Source organism: Danio rerio, chromosome 17 (genome assembly GCF_049306965.1).
Source record: "Danio rerio strain Tuebingen ecotype United States chromosome 17, GRCz12tu, whole genome shotgun sequence".
NCBI classification, from domain to species: Eukaryota; Metazoa; Chordata; class Actinopteri; order Cypriniformes; family Danionidae; genus Danio; species Danio rerio.
The window spans coordinates 34325001-34346301 of NC_133192.1; the positions used below are offsets into that span (position 1 = coordinate 34325001).

Here is a 21301-nt window from a genome sequence, read left to right on the forward strand (position 1 = left end):
CCAAGACATGCGGTATAGGTGAATTGGGTAAGCTAAACTGACCGTAGTGTATGTGTGTGAATAAGTGTGTATGGATGCTTCCCAGTGGTGGGTTGCAGCTGTAAGGACATCCATTGTGTAATGCATATGCTGGATAAGTTGACGGTTCATTCCGCTGTGTCGACCCTTAGATTAATAAAGGGAATAAGCCGAAAAAAGAATGTATGAGTGAATGTCCCTTTAGATATCTATCTATCTATCTATCTATCTATCTATCTATCTATCTATCTATCTATCTATCTATCTATCTATCTATCTATCTATCGTCTACTGGCATTACTATATTATTTACATATTTTGTTATTTGTCTGTTGTTAAATGTAATTACAACAATCACGCAATAATTAAAGACACCTATTCGAATGCACAAACTTATGGTCTGTTTTAAACATGGTAATTATGCCAGTATTTATGTAAGTTATGAGTTTTGTTCATCATCTCTCTCTTTCTTCTCGTGTGTGTCTAATGTAAAGCATCTGTGTGTGTGACAGAACACGCCTCCTGAAGCTCTCCATTCATGAAAAAGGCGCTCAAAAGCACACCATAACGTGCAACAAATTTAAACTTATATTCTTATAATGAAACCAAACATGCCAAAAACCACCACAAAACTGCCGAATGTGTTTAGTAAGCACAAACAGTGCTTTGAAAGAAGGAATGAATCAACGGAAAATAACTTACGTGCTGCTTTTTCCAATAAAACAATGAGTCCTGAAAATGAGTAGAGACATACGTGACTCCATGTGATTTCACTTCCCTTTCGATTCTGCATCGTTGTACAATTCTGCCGTTTTTTAAACTTTTTTGTGGTATTTGTTCGCCTGTGAGAGGACAGCGAGCTTCTGTGCTAAGCGTGCTTTGTGTGAACAGTTTTTGGAGGCTGCCGCTCAATATGTGACGTCACAGCCCAAGCAAAATATGAAATATTCGAACAGCTTGATGAAGGCCAGCAAATGTGCCCTTGTAAACAGACTACATTCTGCTATACTTGTACATTTTATGTTCAGTAAATAATCATGTTTGTTTGTTTTTTTTTTCTTCTTTGTTTTGGAGATATACCTTATTAATTTTTTGTCAGATTTCTTGTGCTGAGACCATGCCCTGCTTGTATCTTTTACATTATTACATGACAGGAAGAAATTTATTTATTCATTCATTTTCTTCGGCTTAGTCCCTTTATTCATCAGGGGTCACCACAGCGGAATGAACCGCCAACTTATGTTCAGGGCAGGGGCGAGTTTAGTGATTTGTGAGCCCTACGCAATTCCAGCCATGGGGCCGAAAAGTTCTGAAAGTATGCCTTTTGAACTTTAATTTATTTTTATTGAGGTTGGGGAATACATTTGCACAGCAGATATATTAAACATTCAAATAAAAAAAAATTTTAGACACTCATCATACAAAATATGATTAAAAATGATTCATTCATTAATTTTGTTTTTGGCTTAGTCCATATATTTATCTGGGGTTGCCACAGCGGAATGAATCACCATAAAATTGTTATAAATAATTTATAGGTATAATTTATACTTCTAGGTATTTATTTTAAGGGCCTCTAATTCTAAGATTAGTTAGATTTTAAATTTAAATCTAATTTCTAAAACTAAGTTCATCGAAGTCCTAAATAATACTTTTAATTTTATTCTCAGTAATATGTATTATATAAGTAATATGTATTATATATGTAAGCACATGTTATTTTTACAATCCTTTATCAGTTCCTTTGCCTTTGATCAATTTCCTTGTAAATTTGTGTAACTTGCTGCTCTCTCACTCCCCCATCTCTCTCTATATATGCAGAATATATATATATATATATATATATATATATATATATATATATATATATATATATATATATATATATATATATATATATATATATATATATATATATATATAATACCCTTAAATTTAAATTTTAAAAGAAATTAACATTTTCTAATGAAAATAAAATCATTGATATAAATCTCATTATTGTTCATGTTAAATTGTTAATATAATAAATAATGCATAATTAATAAAATCAAATAAATATTTTACTATTGTGAAGTGCATTTCTTATTGCATTTTAAACTGGAATCTTGAAAAAAAATATTTATGCAATTACATTTTAATTGCAGCTTATTGTGATATTTAGCATTGCAGATATAAAAATGTGTACTAAATTTACTAGTTTGTACTATATTTACTAGTTTGATATTAAGAATTTGATTTCTGTGAGTGATGATATTGTTGATATCAAGAATATGTTTAATGGAAATGGAATTAATTTTTGATATTAATAATTTATATCCTGAGAATGATTAAATGTCAAAAAGGCTTGCCATATGAAATTACTGCACTTGGTATAATATTCTTTATTTCTGCATAATTCTTATAATATTCAGCAAAAAAAAAAAAGTTTGGTATCTGTAAAAATACATTTAAAATCAGTAGATAAATTTTGGTTAAAAAAAAAAAAAAAAAAAAAAAAAACAAGCTAACATATTTTAAATATTTTTATCTACCGAACACCATAATTCTAATTATGTAAATTGTATACGGATTTTTTTCACATAAAAGCTCTAATTGTGGCAAAATGTTGAAAGCATGCTATGAAACTTTAAAAAGTCAAATTATATGACGTTTTGATCACATTTTTTCAGCACAGTTACAAAAAAAAAAATGTAATTAACAAACAGTACAGCGATTACTCAGACAATCAAAGGATTTGATCACGTGAGAGTCATCAGACCCAAACGCACATGACTTATCACGTGATCAACAGTAGCTCCATAAAAGCCATCAGCCGTGGTCTTCGGTAGTTGTTTATTTCCGCCCAGTGTACGTTTTGGGGAGTGAGACCACATTTAGTACTGCACGACTGCCATACACAAGACAGGTGAGTATCTTATATATCTGAACTTTTGTTTTGAATCACGGGGATCGTGATTACATTTACAGAAAGAATCATATGTAAGGTCATTATGATATAACGTTGTGTCGTAGATTGCGCAATCATATAACACGGTTTGTAAAAATAATGAATAAATAACAAGGTTGCATCTTTATTTGTATAAAGACTCTTATTGGTTCTCATGATTTATTGGCGTCTCTTGGCTGAAAACTTGGGTTGAATGTTGGTTCGACTGCAGTGAGTAAACAAGGCCAGTCGTTAAAAACGAAAGTGAATTAGTAACCAGAGCTTCTCTCAGAACACACATGAATGCTTCAAGTTTGTTACATTGCTAGTTTTCTTACACCTTTATTATTAGGTTTCTAACAAAAGCATCAAACTATTTGACTTTGAGTACTGTTTTAAAATTTAAGCCATTCAATGGTGCAAAGTTATTTTACGCTATACAGTCTTTTGCAGTATTGACTAAATGAACCATTTTAATTTGATGAAGCGGGTTTTAATTCACTTTAGTTACCCAGATTGCTGCCGGGTATTTAAGCCGCCGGTTGTTCCTGTAAATTGCGCTGACTCACGCACCTTATAAATGATGTCATTACAAACTTTTTAAGGAAGTGCAAACCATTATTTATATTAAACTTAGTCATTTACACTGTCATTTGCACACACTTAGTCTGTTATTCACCAAGATGCTTTATTGTATATTGTTGTGTGGCCTTTGTTATGATGGCAGTAAAATTGATAAGAAAATTCTCTTAACAACTGAGTGATGGGCTTCTGTGGAAGCAAATGGGGGTTTTTCTGTTGCAAAACCAATAAGAGTTTCTGACAGTCTTGTGATGTCTCGAGGTTTCACTTCTGCATGACTGCAGCGTCTAGATGACTCTCCTGTGGGCAGTCATTGGTTCACTTGCCTCAAGTGTCCTTGATGTACCACTTGACCATTGCTGGCTGACAATTTAGAGGTTTAGCCTAGCTTTTTTTTTTTTCTCCACACCCCACCCCCCTGATGTTATTAAATCTGAGTTGATGTTATGAAGCCAAAGATTAGAGAATTGCCCCTTTCAATCCCTGCTTTTAAGTAGCCACTCACAATACTTACTTGCAAATTGGATTTTCTTGTTTCAGAATGTGGCGGCTGGCGTTCCTGTGTGTGATCTCAGCCCTTTCAGTGAGCTGGGCCCGACCTCGCCTCCCTCCCTTGTCCCATGAGATGGTCAACTTCATCAACAAAGCAAACACTACTTGGACGGTAAAATTTTGTTTTTGCAATGCTCTGAACTGTTTTTGGCAGGTGCTGGAAATAACTTTCGCACTCTTTATATTGGCATTTCTCCCCTATAGGCTGGACATAACTTCCGTGATGTGGACTACAGCTATGTAAAGAAGTTGTGTGGGACTTTTCTGAAGGGTCCCAAACTCCCTGTCATGTGAGTTCAAGTACATGAGGAAGTGGAAGTGCAACCTGTTTATTTTGCAGTCACTGTGTGCATATGACAAACAAATCATGTGGTGCATTACTGCATTTTTCCTTGTAGCTTGAAGTTCTGCCTCTTTGCAACAACTGTTGCTTTTGTCTTCAACTAGGGTTCAATATACAGAGGGCCTCAAGCTCCCAAAAAACTTTGATGCAAGAGAGCAGTGGCCCAACTGCCCCACACTCAAAGAGATTCGAGACCAGGGTTCTTGCGGTTCATGCTGGGTGAGTTTTTCTTCGGTGGACACTAAAGAAATTAATATAGACTGTCTCATGTGTTTTTTTTTTTTTTTTTTTTTTTCCCCCCATTGTAGGCATTTGGAGCTGCCGAAGCTATCTCAGATAGAGTATGTATCCACAGTGATGCCAAAGTGAGTGTGGAGATCTCCTCTCAGGATCTGCTAACCTGCTGTGACAGTTGTGGCATGGGGTAGGTAACATGGATGCAGCCCCTTTTTTTAATCCTCTTTGCATTAGCAATTCTTAATTGCCTACCTCGCAAGCAACTCAATGCATGTCTTTAATGCAGAGAACTCTTAGGTCTTTGATAATTATGCATACAGAAGTTAATGTTCAAACATCTCTTATACAAGTTACATTGCAGAAGAGGCTTTAACATTGCACATAGCTTAAAAATGCAAGTTATTACCAGGGGTTTACATTAACACCTGCCAAATGCGGGTAGATTTCAGCTCTGGCGGGTTAGACTGACACCTCCACTAGTCGCTTTGGCTGGTCGGAAATAATTTTTAAATTGTAGTTTTCTCAAAAGCAGGGTTCGACAACAAGCATGGCCTAATATTCGTGCAAATGTGATCTTAGAATCAGGAAGCAGCACGACTGACAAATAACAAAAGACAAATGAGCAAAAAAGAAGGTAAATGCTGAACGAGAGGATGATCACTCGCGCCCGCAGGTGATGTGCGCGACTGTTGAAGCATGCATGCTCCAGTTTACTTGCGCAAGGCAACAGTGTCTAGAGGAAGTGCAACTGGTGCGATAGATTTTTCTTTGAAATAGACTGGACAAGGAGCGATTGATCGTGCACCCACAGTTCTGCTCCTTTTGAAGAGTTCAAGACTAAAAAAAACAAAAATACTTATTTGGTGTGATCCGAGATAAATTTGGTTAATCCTTAATTTTGTGCCCTGAAATGTCATATGGAATTAAAACTAATTGCATTGCGACAACCCGTTTGCTCATGCACATCGAGCAAGCTAATACACAATGCACACAAGAAGTGAAATGAATGAGGCATGTGGACAACGCATCTAAATCGAAGTCATTTTAGCATGTTAGTCTAATTTATGCATCTAATAGTTTTTTTTTTCAACAAGAAAAGTGTGGCTAACAATATTGGAAATCTACTAGCACAGTGGCTGGTGATCAAAAGTAAATGTTAAGCCCTGGTTCTTTCATTACTTGGTGCAAATTATCACCATACATTTTATCAATCTCTCCTTGATGGGTTTTGTATGTTCACCATATTTTAAGTTCAGTTCAGGGTGTCTGGTCTCACTGATTCGCCTTTATCAGCTAATAAACGGGTGTCAAACTCCGTTCCAAAAGGGCCGCAGCTCTGCACGGTTTGGTTCCAACCATAATTAAACGCGATCAAACTAATGGAGTCCTGCAGGCTTGTTTGATACCTACAGGTAAGTGTGTTGGAGCAGGGTTGGAACTAAACTGTGCCGGGCTTCGGCCCTCCAGGAATTGAGTTTGACACCCCTGAGCTAATAGTAATGACCCAAGCAAACTGGACCCAGGTTAAGCTCCAAACATTTCAGGTCTTAGTGCTAGCAATACTAGAAACGCAAAATGCAGGAAATGCCAAGATGGCTACCTGAACTTTTTTTTTTTTTTTTTTTTTTTTTTCCCCCCCCCCAAAGCAAAGCGTCACAACCAGCCACATTTATTTATTTCTTTTGGGGTCATCCTTACTGCAAACTTGTATGTGGAGGGGTGCCTAACAATATTTTTCGGGAGAAAGGGGGGGGGGGGGTTGGGGTTCTCTGGTAAAAAAATAAAAAAGGTTGGGAACCACTGCTTTACATTTATCTTCCATTTTAATACAAAAACTTTACAGAAGTAACCAGACCATTAGAAATCATTTTTTTTGCGCCAATAGCCTAGTGTTGACACTGCACCAAGGTTACCAACCTTAAAACCTGAGTTTAAAGCCCGTCTCGAGGTCCTTTGCCTATCCTTCCCATCTGTGCTTCCCACACTTTCCTGTCTGTAAAATCTCCACTGTCCTATCCCAATAAAGCTGAAAACCCCTAAAAATAATAATAGAGAAAACCTTTTTGTGTTTTAGCCCTGGAAGTCTAAGAATTGATTCATAATGGTCTTAAAATATTTAAGTCATTAAATTTGATTTGAGAACCTGCATAAACCCCGTAGTTGAAGCAAATTAAGTTCACACCCGTATATTAATATTAGCGGTCAAAGTATGGATGACTCTACCCTTTTAATTCCTGCGTTTCTCCCCCTAGACTTTCATTCATACATGTGAAAATGTGTCAGAGCAGAAACAAGCTTGTTTTGCAAATTCGCTGCGTTGGATAGTTTAGGCTTTGTTATCTCTAACCTGCAAAATTGCATCACATGATTGCGTGAGACTAACTGAAGATCATCACATGACATCGCTGGACCGAAATTTAAAAAATGGATTGATCACTTGCTTTTAATGTCTAATCGTGTTTATCCCCACCCCTTTTCACAGTGCCGTACAACAGAATTTCGCACGCACAAACGCTAGCATGACTGCAGCTTTTAGTCTAGCTTGGCTGACTGCTTGAACCTTAAAGCAACTTAACAACTTGTCTTATTCGCAGAAAGAAGTGGATATGTAGTGATCTGTAGTACCAAACCCTAAACTTTTTTTACAACTTTGTTAAACTTAACCATGTGAATCAACCAGACCTGGAGATCAGCTGAATGCGAGAACTTAGCTTTGCTTTCATGCATCATTGAATCGGGTGTTATTTATTTATTTTTTTTAAATGACCAAAGTTTAGATCTTAATTACTGCTTTACTCTGTACATCTATGTACTAAGACTGACAAAAAAACGATTTCAAGTTGTCTGTGTTGGCTTGCATGATACCAAGTCAGTTTATTTTACTTGTGTTCTCAGATGTAATGGTGGATACCCGTCTGCTGCTTGGGATTTCTGGGCCACAGAGGGTCTGGTCACTGGTGGACTCTATAACTCCCACATTGGTTGGTTTTTCTATTCTTGATTTCTGTTAATCCACTGTTTACGTTCAAGACTTAAATGAGGCTTGTTTTTTAGGCTGTCGTCCATATACCATTGAACCCTGTGAGCACCATGTGAATGGCAGTCGCCCTCCATGTTCAGGAGAGGGTGGAGACACTCCAAACTGTGACATGAAATGTGAACCTGGCTACAGCCCCTCTTACAAGCAAGACAAACACTTTGGTAAGAGTTAGCAGGAACTTACCTGTTTTTGTACACTTCATGATGGACATTAAGGGTGTTCGAATGGGTTTTTTTTTTTTTTTTTTTAATGTTTACTAATCACTTGTCAAATAGTCATACCAGAAATCTGGCTTTTTTTTTTTTTCTTCTGAGTATTAATTGACCCTTCGCTAAGCCACACCCAAAAACCACAACCAACCAATCGTGTCATGGCTACTGTAGTTGCATGCAAGGGCTCTGTCAAGCTTTTGAGCGAGTGTATGTGGATTGTGTAAATCTTATACCCGGTATCCTTAAAGTTTGGACTGGATGGTGTAATCTACCCCCCCCCCCCCCCCCCCAAACACCCCTTTTGGGTCAAGCTGTGTGAGGGGTGCTAAAAGAGCGGAGCTAAGTTGGTTTTGTTTTGATATTCCTGACACATTCAGTGATCGACAGCAATAACTTGCACACCTATTACCCTAAACAGATCTAAACTGTGTTTCCTACAAAAATATAAAGCAGGTTATGTTTCATAGCTGTCTTTTTTCTTTTCCTTTTTTTTTTTTTTTTTTCCCCCACTTTATATTATGAGCACTGCTGTTTAAGCCTTCGCCATAACTTGTCATTATGACCTAATTTGCTATTAGTATGACTGAGTTATTGATCCGGCAAATATGAATCTGCAAATCTGTTGCTAACTTAACTGAACTTCATATTTCTATCCATTTCAAGCTACGAATATTTGAAATTACAAATCAACAGAACAAAAATGAGATATGATCACAAACTGAGCACTTGCGATCAATATACTTTTAACCGCAGATGTTTTTCATTAATTTATAAAAAGCACAAACATACTGACAGTTGTAGGCAATTTACCCACAGTTACCCATGGCCAAATATTAGCCAATGCTAATATTTGGCACATCCATCAAATTAAATACTTTCTGGCTGTTCTTTCTATGAATTACCTATGTAGAAGCATTGTCTTTGTGTTTCCTCATTGGTTAGTAATGCTATATTTCATTGCACAACAGTCTATCAGGCTTTTTAGCTAAAAATAGAGAAATCAGTTTATTTGTTATTATTATTATTATTATTATTATTAGACTATATCCTCCTGTGCATGAACGAAGCTGTTGAATGGTCAGCATATGAGGCGGCTAAGCTAGCTTCAATTTTGATTGAATTCTTATCAGTTGCCTAATATATTGTGAATATACCCGTGTAATGGATACTGCAGGCTTTTTTTTTTTTTTTTTCTGGCTTTCTCCATCTCACCTGTTAGCCAAAAATGACATCCCTGGCACTATCTGACACCGGCGCACACATTGTAAAAGCCATGCTAGGCACCATTGCTTGACCGATGTAGCAACCGTAACTAAAGAGGGCGGGGATTAGTGAAGGGTTAATTGTCAGTTGTCTTAATGGCACTGATATGTGAGGTCATGGATTAAACGGTTGATGTTGGTCCTTGTAATTGCAGGGAAGACGTCCTACAGTGTGCCATCTAATCAAAATAGCATCATGGCTGAGCTCTTCAAGAACGGTCCAGTAGAGGGAGCCTTTACGGTCTATGAGGATTTCCTGCTCTATAAATCTGGTTGGTTTCCATCTGTGTATGCTGGAATACTGATACAACATAAAATGGATGTGGTTAATTTTATTTCTTTTGCAGGTGTATACCAGCACATGAGTGGATCTCCTGTAGGTGGTCATGCCATTAAAATTTTGGGCTGGGGAGAGGAAAATGGTGTCCCCTACTGGCTAGCTGCTAACTCCTGGAACACCGACTGGGGTGATAATGGTGAGGTGCACATTGTTTGGAAAAATATATATTTAATTTGTGTTAAGTAAAGTTAGGGAAGTTCCATGGACCTTTCCAGACTACAGAATTCTTATTTTAATTTATTTTCCCCTTCTAGGATATTTCAAGATTCTCAGAGGCGAGGACCACTGTGGAATTGAATCTGAAATCGTGGCTGGAATCCCAATGTAAAAGGAAAAAGACAATCTAAAAGAAGCCCCTGATCAAATGTTATAAGCTGACTGCCATTCTCTGTCCATGGTACATTTTAAGTATTGTTAATGTTCAGTTTTTATAGCTATTTTGCATTTGGAGGGGACCCTTGTTCAGGCAAGGTTTTTAGTACATGCCTTTCATGCAGCGCAAAATTTAATTGGACCTGCTCATTGGACTTTTTTAAACTGCTGACTATAAGATTTTAGAACAAATTGATTCCTCAATGCCACAAGTTTCAGTGTATTTGGCTTGAATTGTTGAACGGGATTTTTACTTTGTTTTAATACATGATTTAGAATATAATAAATAATAAAACAAAAGCATGTGTGTCTTGTTTGCAACATCTTGACCTGAAGAACTTAAAGTTTTCTAGGAACTTTTTCCTTGTAATTTACAGCTTCCCCCCCCTTCCCTAGCCTTTTTCAGATTTCTAATACTTTGAAAACCATAAGTAAAGGAAGCTTACAGTGGAAAACGAAGCCTTTCGCTTGCTGATATTCTTCCAAATGTCATGTGCAATAAATGTAACTATTTACAACATGAGCTGAAGGCCACTAAAATGGAGGATCAATTATACCTTTTTTTTTTAATATTAAGTGCAAACAATAAAGAAAGTGGCATTAGTATGTTCCTGTTAATTCACACTGCTAAGGCTTTATGGTTAGAGCTTTACTCCAATGGAGTAATTGTCTTTTGAATAAAAGCTCAATTTAAAGCGTCTGTTAAATATTTCAAAATTAACCTTGACCAAAAGTAAGCAATTTACATCACAATCAATCCAAATCCTTCACCAGAATCAAACCAATAAGACTGCAGTGGTCATGGAGCTGAAACTCTACCTAATTGAGGTTTATTTCAAAGGCAATTAAATTCCCCAAAAAAGTAGCTGGGTGGTAACTAGATCTTGGCTGAGACTGTATTTGCATTGATCTTGCAGTAAAACTAAGCTCTAAGTTCTGGATTTGCATAGTTTTGTACAGTGATTAATTCAAATGATAACTTTCTGGATTACACAACTCATTCCAGATTGAGAATGTCTAGAGTTCAGTAAATTTGCGATTTACCTTGATGAATAACTCATTGATGATATCCTTAACTCGTGCTTTAAGGTCTTTTGAGACAACTATTTAACATCCATTAATAAATTAAAGTAAATCAGTCATATGAAGCAGGTGAGTGGTTTTAAATGTATGCCTGATTTTCTTTTATATCTTTTTTTTTGAGATGCAGCTAAAGCAATAACTTAGTCTCTGAAGTTGCACTTATTGAGGATTATCCATTACATCTCAGGTTGGTTCTGATGGATTGGCATGTTCTCCAGTTCCTGATGGTCATCCTGCAGCTTCTGCTCTATTGGAGGCTGCTGTTGGTCCTGCTGTTCTTCAGCTTTCTCTGGTGTTTGCTTGTGTTCTTCATCTGTCTCGTTTTTATGTTCAGACCCTTGGTCAACCTCTGCATCTTTCTGGTGATTTTTAGCATCTCCATTTTCTGGTTTCTTACCAGTTTCCTCTTGCTTAGAAGTCTCATCAGCAGGTGGATCAGTGGGAATGTTATCTTGATGCTCCATTGTGGATGGTGATAACAGCTCTGATGGAGCCAGTAGTCCATCCTGGTTCAGATCCTGAGTTTGTAGAAGGTAATCCACCAAGGTGACAACCTAAAATGTTAACGTCATATGAATTCAAGAGCATTTTACTTTAACTTAAATAAATTAATGGAGAGAAAAGTAAGCGGTACTCACAGAATCTGTTGACTTTGGTGCCATTTCATGGTAAGTCAGGAAATCTGTCAGAAGCTGCATCAGTTCAAGACCGTCCATCTGCCCACTTCTGTCATAGTCATACAGGGAGAAAAGGAAAAACACCTCTATAGAACCACAAGAGAACAAAACACAATATGCTGGTTAACCTCCAAAAACAGCTTTAAAAACATGCATAACCTCTGAAACTCTGGGACCCTGTACCAGGTCATGACGTCATTTACTTTTCTAAATTTTAGTGGTCTGTACTGGCCCAATACACCCATAACTGGTTCTGTACTTTCATCAGTTGGAATAAATCCCTTTTGCATATACTGACAATTTTCTTTTTTCCTATAATTACTGACATGTACAGGAACCACTGAAATGAATTGTAGCAACCTAGACCACACAGAACCTAAAAGGTACACTTTAAAATTTGAGTTTACAAAAATACAAAACAGAGCCTTTTTTTTTTTTGAAGTGGTTCATTATAACACAGACAGCATATACAATTATTTTATTCCCTTTGTTTTATAAAAATTTAAAGGGTTTTCTTTAAGATGAACTATTGCATTTACACTTCTGCAAGTGGATTTGGGAAGCTGTTAAATTAGAGTGGGCAAAATCCAGGCGGGTGGCGCAGTAGAGTGCTGTTGCCTCACAGCAAGAAGGTCGCTGGTTCGAGCCTCGGCTGGGTCAGTTGCTGTTTCTGTGCCAAGTTTGCATATTCTCCCGCATTTGTGTGGGTTTCCTTGTGCTCTTGTTTCCCCCACAAGTCCAAAGACCTGATACATGTGAATTGGTTAAGCTAAATAGTCCGTAGTGTATAAGTGTGAGTGAGAGTAAATGGATGTTTCCCAGTGATGAGTTGCAGCTGGAAGGGCTGTGTAAAAACGTGCTGGATAAATTGGTGGTTCATTCCGCTGTGGCGACCCCAGATTAATAGAGAGACTAAGTCGAAAAGAAAATGAATAAAAATCCAGATGGAAACCCCAAAATAGCACTTGACTTTAAGATTAAAACATGAACATCAGAAATATTTTTCTGTTAAGGAATATATACAACTGCAGAAAGAAATCAAGAGATTCCTCAGAAATTTCTCTGGATTTATGATTTATAATTACAGTATGTGCATGAGTAAAACCCACTGATAACATCTGCCAAAATTAGAATAAAAATGTAATATAGACCAGTTTATATTTTATTTCACCAAAAACACAAAGATGTCATGTTATCAGTCATGTTTATATTCATATCTGTAAGAATAACCCTGATTTTCACTACAAATTAAAACGTTATTCTGACCAATTGTTGTTTTTTGAAGGATAAAAAAAGCTCTAAATGACAAAATTCTATTTTATTTGAAATTTTGGAAGAAATGCTGTCAGATCTTTATACAATAAAACATATTCTAATGTTATACTCAAATAAATACAGGCAGCGGCGGTTCATTCCATTGTGGTGACCCCTGATTAATAAAGGGACTAAGCTGAAAAAAAAATTAATGAATGAACATACAGGTAGCATAACAATACAGTAAATCAGTAAATTCAGAGAAACAGACTTTTCAAGTGGTTCCAAAGCCTCTCTCTTCAACAGTCAAATTATTCTAATCGGCTTCTGAATTCATAAGTACAGCAGTAATGTGTGACTGATTATTATTCAGTGCTACAATAAACAAGGCAATGTGCAGATTCCATCAAATTTGCCTTTTTATCGCAACACTCTTAACAGACTGCCACCTCTCGTGAATTTGTGAAGGATACTTCTTATGATATTTTTTATATGATTTTACATCATCACCACAAACAAAATCTGTGTGCTTGTGTGTGTAAATATATTTATACAAAAGTTCCGTCTCATTCTCGAATCTGATTGGCTGATAGCCGTGCAATATTTTGCCAGTAACACCACTCTTCTAGCCTCTTAACTATTCACCACTATTCAACAAGCAGAGGACACTCTACAGTTTGACAAATATTGCTGCTGTTGGGCAACATAATGTACCTTTGAGGCCTTTTTTATAATTAATGGGAGAGAGTGCATTGGCGGCCATTAGCCTGTCATTGAGCAGGAAGTACTTTCTCTTACAAAAGGGTTTTGAGACTCTCTGTGTTTGATTTTCTTTTTTATACACACAATTATGCCATCTAACTGTTGTATAAACACAATATCACACTCGTAGCAGTGCGATGTGGCTGTATATCATCACTGGTGGCAACACACGCCTCCCACCAGTGCCGATGTACAGCCACATTGCACTGCTACGAGTATGATATTGCTCATTTATTTATACAGTCAAGCCTAAAATTCTTCATACCCCTGGGCTATGAATAATTTCAGAATTGATACGGTTTATACACACAAAAACACAAACAGATTTTATTTATGGCGATGATGTAAACTCATGTCAATATTTATATATTTGGAATTATGTATTCATTCACAATATAGAATTGAGTTAAAATAGATTAAAAATGTAAACACCAATCTTGACTGAAAATGAAGGTAGTTAATTGAGAAAGCGAGTTTACAACACAGTATTAACCTTGCTCCCTTGTGTTGAGCTCTGGACTTGTCTGTCCTTCCTTCAGGTTGCTCTTGATGTAGCTTTGCAGAAGCCTGTCACACAGAATCAAAGATACATCCACTTTACAGTAGTTTGATCCATACTGTACATTCCTACTTTAATATATTTAATGGCAAAAAATTCACCATTGCAATCAACATGCACAACTGCATAACTTTTCTTCCAAAATCCAAAGGTTTTAGCAAAACATGTTTCAACAAAACGGTTTTATTATTGCTTGTTGAGCATATCAGTGTCAGCTGTGGAAATCTCAGCATTATCTCTGATGGGACGTTGGACTTTGAAACTTGGGGCAATACTTTATTTAACCAGGTGGTTTAAAGAAAGTAAAACAAGGCTCAAGAAAATGTAAGAAATATCACCTGCGGTTGTCTTCACTAGACCCAAAAGGATTAGCAAGGTCTGGTGCAAGGACGCCATCACTAGAAAACAGAACAAAACAACTTTCAGAACTAGGCAAAGTTCTTTTCTCTCTCAGACACACACATATATAAACACAGTGGCATGTTAAACACAACTTTAAGATATTGAAACTTGATCTATCCTAATCAAAATATTAACAGCCATGTTCTTTGATAAATTAACAGAACTATAATATAATTCACAATGATAATGTAAGCACAAGTTAACTATGTACCAGTTCTATGAATGATCATGTAGTGTTTAATACATTCAATAGTTTACTGCCATAAGTAGTGTTTTCACAGATTTTTAAAAATGGAACTTGCAAAGAATAGCCAACATTTCCCAATATGTAGCACTATCAATGATATAAATAAGAATTTATCAGTCACACTTTACAATAAGGTTTCATTAGCTAATGTGAGTTAACGTGTTTACTAACATTAACTAATAATGAAAAACACTTGTACAGCATTTATTAATCATAGTTCAACATTTACTAAACGATTATTAAAATCCAAATTTACGTTTGTTTACATTTGTTAATGCACTGTGAGTTATGAACTAACAACTGTATTTTCATTAACTAACATGAAACAATAACGTAATAAATGTAGTATAATTCATGTTTGTATGCATTAACTAACACAACTTTATTGTAAAGTGTTACAAATTTAACAACATATAAAAAAATATGGCAATTACGTCAAATCCCAAACAACAGTTTAGTTTTTGGCTTCTTGAACAAGTATATTACTATTAATTGACCTTAGTTAATAAGCAAATTTGTTCAAAAATGTCTGAAATAGCTAACTTGTTGCTCTTCGTAATAAGATATGTCAGATATTCTTCTAAATATGTTACGTTAAAGACTAACTATACACAGTCACACAGTAAGTACAGTACCGGCGGCAGCACAGTGTGAATGCGGCCTACTGTAACGTTACCTGAGGCTCTGGACTTGTGGAGCACACAGGGTCAGTGCTGGGAGGATGAGCACAAACACAAGCCGTGTCGAGATCATATTAGCTGCTCCTCTGGATCGCATTAGGACACCTGTATCAGCACAGACAGTTCAGACGGTCAAAGAAACGACTCGTGAATCAGATGAGATGCACAAACAGCAGAAATCGATCACTTAAGAATGAAACGATTCTTTCGGATATGAAGAGTCAGCTGACCGAACACCTTACATTGCGACAATGAAGCTTGCAACTGTTCTTTGTATTTACATTGCGGCGTGTTAATATACTGATTCAATAACCACAAGTAAGGATCAGCAAAGCTATGCGAAATGCTACTGTACCTTCACTGTTGACGGCGGTCAGCGGACCATCCATGATGAATCCCCCACCGCGGCGGATGAGAGCAGCGCAGCCCGTGTGTGTGCAGCTCTGACCGGCTACACGTGGATTCCGTGGACGTGTCGTGGCCCGGATAAAATAAATCAGCTCCTCCTCGAGCTCTCCATATTCCGCCTTCCACTGAGTTCCATCATCGCCACGTAGAGTCGCTGACACTGCGTTTACAGCACGCCGTTCCTCCGCACGCACCGCCTCTTACTGTACACTATCTATTCTGTTCCTCAGGGAATACTGGTTGTAAATAAACCGAGGAGTAACGTAGCAAATGTTTTAGCTTTAATATAGAGCATCACAGTGACATCATCTGGAATTATCTTTTAATAGATATGAAATTAATTTTAATAAAGTCTTGTTGGTGGTAAATGCCTAATACCCTATAAATACGGTATGTACACTTATCAAATCTGCGACTTTACGTGTAATTCAGTACTTCTTCACTAACTTGGCAGTGCAGAAGCAATTTAGTCCTGACTGTCAGACAGGACACTCCTTAACTAAAACTGTCCAAGTTTTGCACAATTTCGCCACAAGATGGCAAGCATGATCTCAGTGAAACTTACCCACCACTGCATACAGCAATGAATACTATTGCTAATACTGATAACAATAATAATAACATGTAAGTATGATATGGAGGGTTACATTTTCTTGATTTTTCATCTTTAAACAATAGCCTACTCAACTTGGAATTTTATCCCCAGTTACTTTTTTTTAAAAACCTGAGAGGTCTCTCTTTTCTACTGATTTGTAACTACAATATTGCTAGAATCTCTTATAAATTATCCAATTTTCATAAACAAGCTTTACTTGCATGGTCACTGATTTACAAAGACAATTTCCTCCTCATCAGCATTTTATCTGGAACAATCAGAACATTTTTTATAGCAAATCTTTATTTTTAAATGGTTGGTTTGAGAAAAAATATTTTGACTGTATCTCAGTTATTTAATTCAGAAGGTTTTTTCTTAAATTTAAAAAAAAAAAATGTGCAAGTTTGGTTTCCTGGTAACGCTAAAAGAATTTTCCATTGTAATGGATGCAACTCTTAAAGGAGTTATACTGCTTTTTATGGTGGCGTATTCAGTGTTTCGTCTGCCCCCTTGGAAACTTCAGTGGAAAAAGCATGTGTTTTTGTCACAACTTTCCTCACGTAATTACAAAATCAGGTCTATCTTTCAAAAGGAAATTGTAGCTACCCCATGTGTAAAGTTTTTTTTTTTTTTTTTTTTTTTTTTGATGGACATATATGACCAGATTCAATGGAAAAAAAGTTTGGCCTTTATCTGTAAAATATATAATAACTAACAAAATTAGAGACATTTCATTTAAACTGTTACACAGATTTTACCCAGACAAGACATTTAAAAATATATATAAGTCAGATATAGATCCTGCTGCTTATTCTGTAATATACCCAGTGAAACTGCTGATCATATTTTTTGGAATGGTCTTTATACACAATGCTTTTGAATTGAATTTTATTTGTTTATTCATCACAAAATATTGGACTCTTGTTATCTTTTTTAAGGATATCCTGTTGTTGTTTTTTAATACCCCTGATGAAAAAAGTAAGGAAAATTCCATATACAAGAATAAATTCTTTCAAATTGTTTTTTTTTTAAAGAAACTTTAATAGTACATTAAAACTATTGTTTCGTCTAAAAATCTTAAAGCTATTTGAACTGTTCTTTTCTTTTTTGAATTTGCTTAACGTGATTTTATATTATTTGTTGTTTATTTTTTAGTTAATTTTTAATAAAAGTAAAGCATCAAATAAGCACATACAAGAGATCTTGTATGTGCTTATTTGATGCTTTACTTCTCTGTAAAACTCATGAACAATCTGCATAATAAATTTGTATGAGGCTGTTTTTGTACTCTGACATTAATAGAAAAAGATAATAATAATAATTATGATTATTATTATTAATAAAAATACTAAAAAAATTACAGTGAAATGAAAACCTCAATAAATGAGGTTTATGCTGTAGCTACACTTATTTTTGCCACATGATGGCAGTACTTTCGTTTGAAATGCTACGACAGCACAGACTTTTCCCTTTGTTGATTTATTTTCAGAATGTTCTGTCTCCAAGTCACACTGTGAGTGAAACACCTTACGAATATCAACCCTAATCTTTACCACACTTTTTGACGTATACTGACTAGTATCAACCACAACTTTATTATAATCATCATGGTGAAACTATAGTTAGTGTATCAAAACAATGGTTAATCTGTGAATATAACAAATATTTCTATAACACAAACAAGACACTGGATATTCAGTAAAGGGTCATAAAAATAAATAAATGTTCAGTCCTGTTCGAAAGATTCCGCCCACTCTTACTGTGGTACACTAGGATTTTTGTATTTTAACTACATCACATATTAATTACTTGATAAATGAATAACTGCTTATAAAACTTTTTCATCTTTGGATTTTATGAATGTAGTTTTGTTTTCTGTGGCACAGTGGCTTAGTGTTGCCTTACAGCAAGAAGGTCACTGGTTAGAGTCTCAGCTGGGCCAGTTAGTATTTATGTGTGGAGTTTGCATGTTCTTCCAGTGTTCGTGTGGGTTTCCTCCAGTTTCCCCCACAGCCCAATTATATGTGCTATAGGCTAATTGGATGAACTAAATTAACAGTGAGTGAATGTGAGGGTGTATTTGCTGCATGTGTAAAAACATATGCAATATTATATTCCAGTTTTGGCGGTTCATTCCATTTTGGCGACCCCTGATAACTCAAGGAATGAGCTGAAAGAAAATGAATAAATGAATGAGTTATATTTTCTAAAAGTGTGAACACAACCTTTCAAAAGGAATTTAATCTCCAGAGGCCTTCGTTTCTATCGATCTGTCCATTTGCTTTTGTCCATCCACTCATTTGTCTTTTAACAAAAATAGACTAAAGTTAGGATGACTCTAAGGACCCGCTCACTTTTGGGGCCCTAGAAATTACTACTAGCCTATGGGACTTAACTATAACCCAATCCACCCCAGCACCCCCCAAACTCCACCCCTCTTCTCTTTGGGTGGCTCTGGGCCAGTGGCACCCCTGCTTCAGGTTATGGATTTCCTCTGATAAGCTGGATTGGGAAAGCTATAATGTGTTTAAACTACAGCAGTGACATTTATAGGCTTCATTTATATGTCTTCATTTACAGACACACACACACCAGTCATAAAAGTCTACTCAGAGTTGGTGATATAATCGATTTGCTTATTGTTGATCAACTTAAAGTGCACGAATGCTGAGTTTATGAGATCAAATCAATACCTGCCTTCCTGCAGTCAGTCATACCAAAGTAAATCCAATGATGATTGAATATTTCTTTTAATTGTGTTCCATCATTGATCTCTGCAGAGGTCACTGGGAGTCTTTCTGAAACACACACACAGGTAAAGATGTCATTTACACAAATATATTGGTATTAATTTATATATCAAGTCTTTTATTTCACTAGAATGTTGCAATCATGCGCATAATTATCAATCCATGTAACTGATATGGTTGTTTTCTTAGATTTTTAGTAAAAGATGGTTAGTTTCATGCATGATAATGAATTGATCTGCTTTGCTTCTATCTCTATGTAAATCACACAAGTGTGTGTTGTGCGGACGGTGTTCGATTACCTAACAGCTGTGCCTGTTCCATGTATTTCTTTCAGTACCATCTGTTCTGCTTTACTGCCAGATAGAAAGTTCAGCCAAAATGCTATTGTGTTTTCACAAACATTACGAACAGTTTTATGCTAATCCCGCTAATCCACTGCTTTAGGAACCAAGCTTTTCCTTATGGTTAAATTCGGTTTGTTTAAACAAACTGAAGTAAACTGTTTTTCACGGTTGTTAAAAGGTTAAAGCGGCACCAGGTCAACTGTCAAAGGCAAACATGGTAGATTTAATGTATATGAAACTCACTTTTTTATTTATTTTTGGAAATCTCTTTTTATTGTGTGATGAAGAGTTTATTTGCAAAAAAACAACAATACTGAGATATTTGTGTTTGCATTTGAACTCTTCCTATTTTATCAGTGGTCACAGTACATTATATGAACAGTAACAAAAGATGTTGCAACATTTTAAGGAAAATCTAGACATTAATGATAAAATACTTGATTTTTGTGAGGATTATTTCAGCAAAGGAAAAATATAAAATGTAATTTGATTTAAAAATCAGCACCACAGTGACTGAAACTTAAATAGTGTGCCAAACGAAGACAAATGATCAATTAGCTCACGTTAATAGGCTCAAATAAGGATATCTGTACCTGGAGAAAGCACTGATTATCATTCTCATTTACCTCAATGACACTTGCGGGGCTGCTGCAGAACACGAAGTGTGTGATGGGAAATCATCTTTATTCATGAGGATTTGGTGCTGCTCCCAGGTTCTTTCCAGCAGTAAATAGCATGTGACTGATCACTCTGTGTTAAGAAATCTATACAGCTGACAGGGAAAACATGAGTCTGCTTTACTCTAATAATTTAAATCTACTAAAACATTTTCTTACAGTATATAACACCAATAAACCTCAATCTGTTGAGGTCAAACAGAACTCACCTTATAAGAGCTCATCCAGTGTAATACAGTGCATGTAATTAGATAATTGTGCAGTTGGAGCTATTTTGAGCAGTTTCTAGGGGGTTAGACGTGTAGGTTGAAGCTAAATGTTCAAGTCCTTTTAATATTTGTTTTTGTATGTATCGGTTTTGCAAGACATTAAAACAAACAAAAACATATACATATATACATACATTATATATTACATACACACAAATTATTATTATTATTATTATTATTATTATATATTGGGATTTTTGAAATATTTCCCAAATGATGTTTAACAGAGCAAGAAAATTTTCACAGTATGTCTGATCATATTTTTTCTTCTGGAGAAAGTCTTACTTGTTTTAAAAGCCATTTTCAAGGACAATATTATTAGCCTTTTAAGCTTTATTTTTTTCAATAGTCTAAAGAACAAACCAGCAATATACATTAACTTGCCTAACCCTAACCTACTTAACCTAAATATCCAAGTTAAGCCATAAAATGTCACTTTAAGCTGTATAGAAGTGTCTTGAAAAATATCTAGTCAAATATTATTTCCTGTCATCATGGCAAAGATAAAAATAAATCAGTTATTAGAAATGAATTATTAAAACTATTATGTTTAGAAATGTGTTGAAAAAAATCTTCTCTCTATAAATAAACAGGGGGGCTAATAATTCTGACTTCGACTTTATATATAGTTTATTCAGTTCACATTTACTGCGAGTCTTTGAACTGTGGGAGAGCACCTGGAGGAAACCCACACATGCAAACTCCACAGA

The 21301-nt window shown here is 35.7% G+C and overlaps 3 protein-coding genes across 6 annotated transcripts in view; 1 reads left to right on the forward strand and 2 right to left on the reverse strand.

The window, feature by feature from the left end:
- The window catches only part of xkr5b (XK related 5b), a 12330-nt gene extending 11413 nt beyond the window's left edge, over nucleotides 1–917 (reverse strand). For 2 of the 3 annotated variants that reach the window (XM_068214297.2, XM_068214296.2), the window contains exon 1: nucleotides 721–903. In XM_068214297.2, coding sequence (XP_068070398.1) covers nucleotides 721–782 — 62 coding nt within the window. In that variant the 5' untranslated portion in view covers nucleotides 783–903. Of the gene's footprint in view, nucleotides 1–720 lie in introns of all 3 variants that reach the window. The other variant, NM_001365886.1, reaches the window with a different exon arrangement.
- A 1888-nt stretch (nucleotides 918–2805) lies between these two features.
- Nucleotides 2806–10187, forward strand: ctsba (cathepsin Ba). 2 transcript variants are annotated; one of them, NM_213336.2, is made up of 10 exons: nucleotides 2806–2923; nucleotides 4067–4190; nucleotides 4283–4368; nucleotides 4526–4640; nucleotides 4730–4845; nucleotides 7554–7639; nucleotides 7713–7859; nucleotides 9328–9444; nucleotides 9520–9648; nucleotides 9767–10187. In NM_213336.2, exons 2-10 carry the CDS (start codon nucleotides 4068–4070, stop codon nucleotides 9838–9840), a joined length of 993 nt encoding a protein of 330 aa, NP_998501.1. In that variant the 5' UTR covers nucleotides 2806–2923; nucleotide 4067; the 3' UTR covers nucleotides 9841–10187. The 2 variants fall into 2 exon arrangements, 1 of the variants encoding a protein (NP_998501.1); XR_012392672.1 differs by having other exon boundaries at nucleotides 2845–2923; nucleotides 7713–7883; nucleotides 9261–9444; nucleotides 9767–10184.
- Nucleotides 10188–10683: 496 nt separating this feature from the next.
- cgref1 (cell growth regulator with EF-hand domain 1) lies at nucleotides 10684–16118 on the reverse strand. The gene is made up of 6 exons (XM_017351827.4): nucleotides 15904–16118; nucleotides 15545–15653; nucleotides 14558–14617; nucleotides 14154–14227; nucleotides 11606–11730; nucleotides 10684–11521 (listed from the first exon to the last, which is right to left on the reverse strand). Exons 1-6 carry the CDS (start codon nucleotides 15935–15937, stop codon nucleotides 11144–11146), a joined length of 780 nt encoding a protein of 259 aa, XP_017207316.3. The 5' UTR covers nucleotides 15938–16118; the 3' UTR covers nucleotides 10684–11143.
- Between the last annotated feature and the right edge of the window lie 5183 nt (nucleotides 16119–21301).

What these genes read in the sequence shown, in the direction of transcription:
- cgref1 (XM_017351827.4), bottom strand. Translation starts at nt 15,937, where the DNA reads ATGGATGGTCCGCTGACCGCCGTCAACAGTGAAG. An exon ending in TCTAGTGAAGACAACCGCAG is followed by an intron (nt 14,228 to 14,557) that starts GTGATATTTCTT and finishes TCTGTGTGACAG; the next exon opens with GCTTCTGCAAAGCTACATCA. An exon ending in GCTCAACACAAGGGAGCAAG is followed by an intron (nt 11,731 to 14,153) that starts GTTAATACTGTG and finishes GTGGTTCTATAG; the next exon opens with AGGTGTTTTTCCTTTTCTCC.
- ctsba (NM_213336.2), top strand. Translation starts at nt 4,068, where the DNA reads ATGTGGCGGCTGGCGTTCCTGTGTGTGATCTCAGCCCTTTCAGTGAGC. An exon ending in TGTGACAGTTGTGGCATGGG is followed by an intron (nt 4,846 to 7,553) that starts GTAGGTAACATG and finishes TTGTGTTCTCAG; the next exon opens with ATGTAATGGTGGATACCCGT. An exon ending in ACTCTATAACTCCCACATTG is followed by an intron (nt 7,640 to 7,712) that starts GTTGGTTTTTCT and finishes CTTGTTTTTTAG; the next exon opens with GCTGTCGTCCATATACCATT.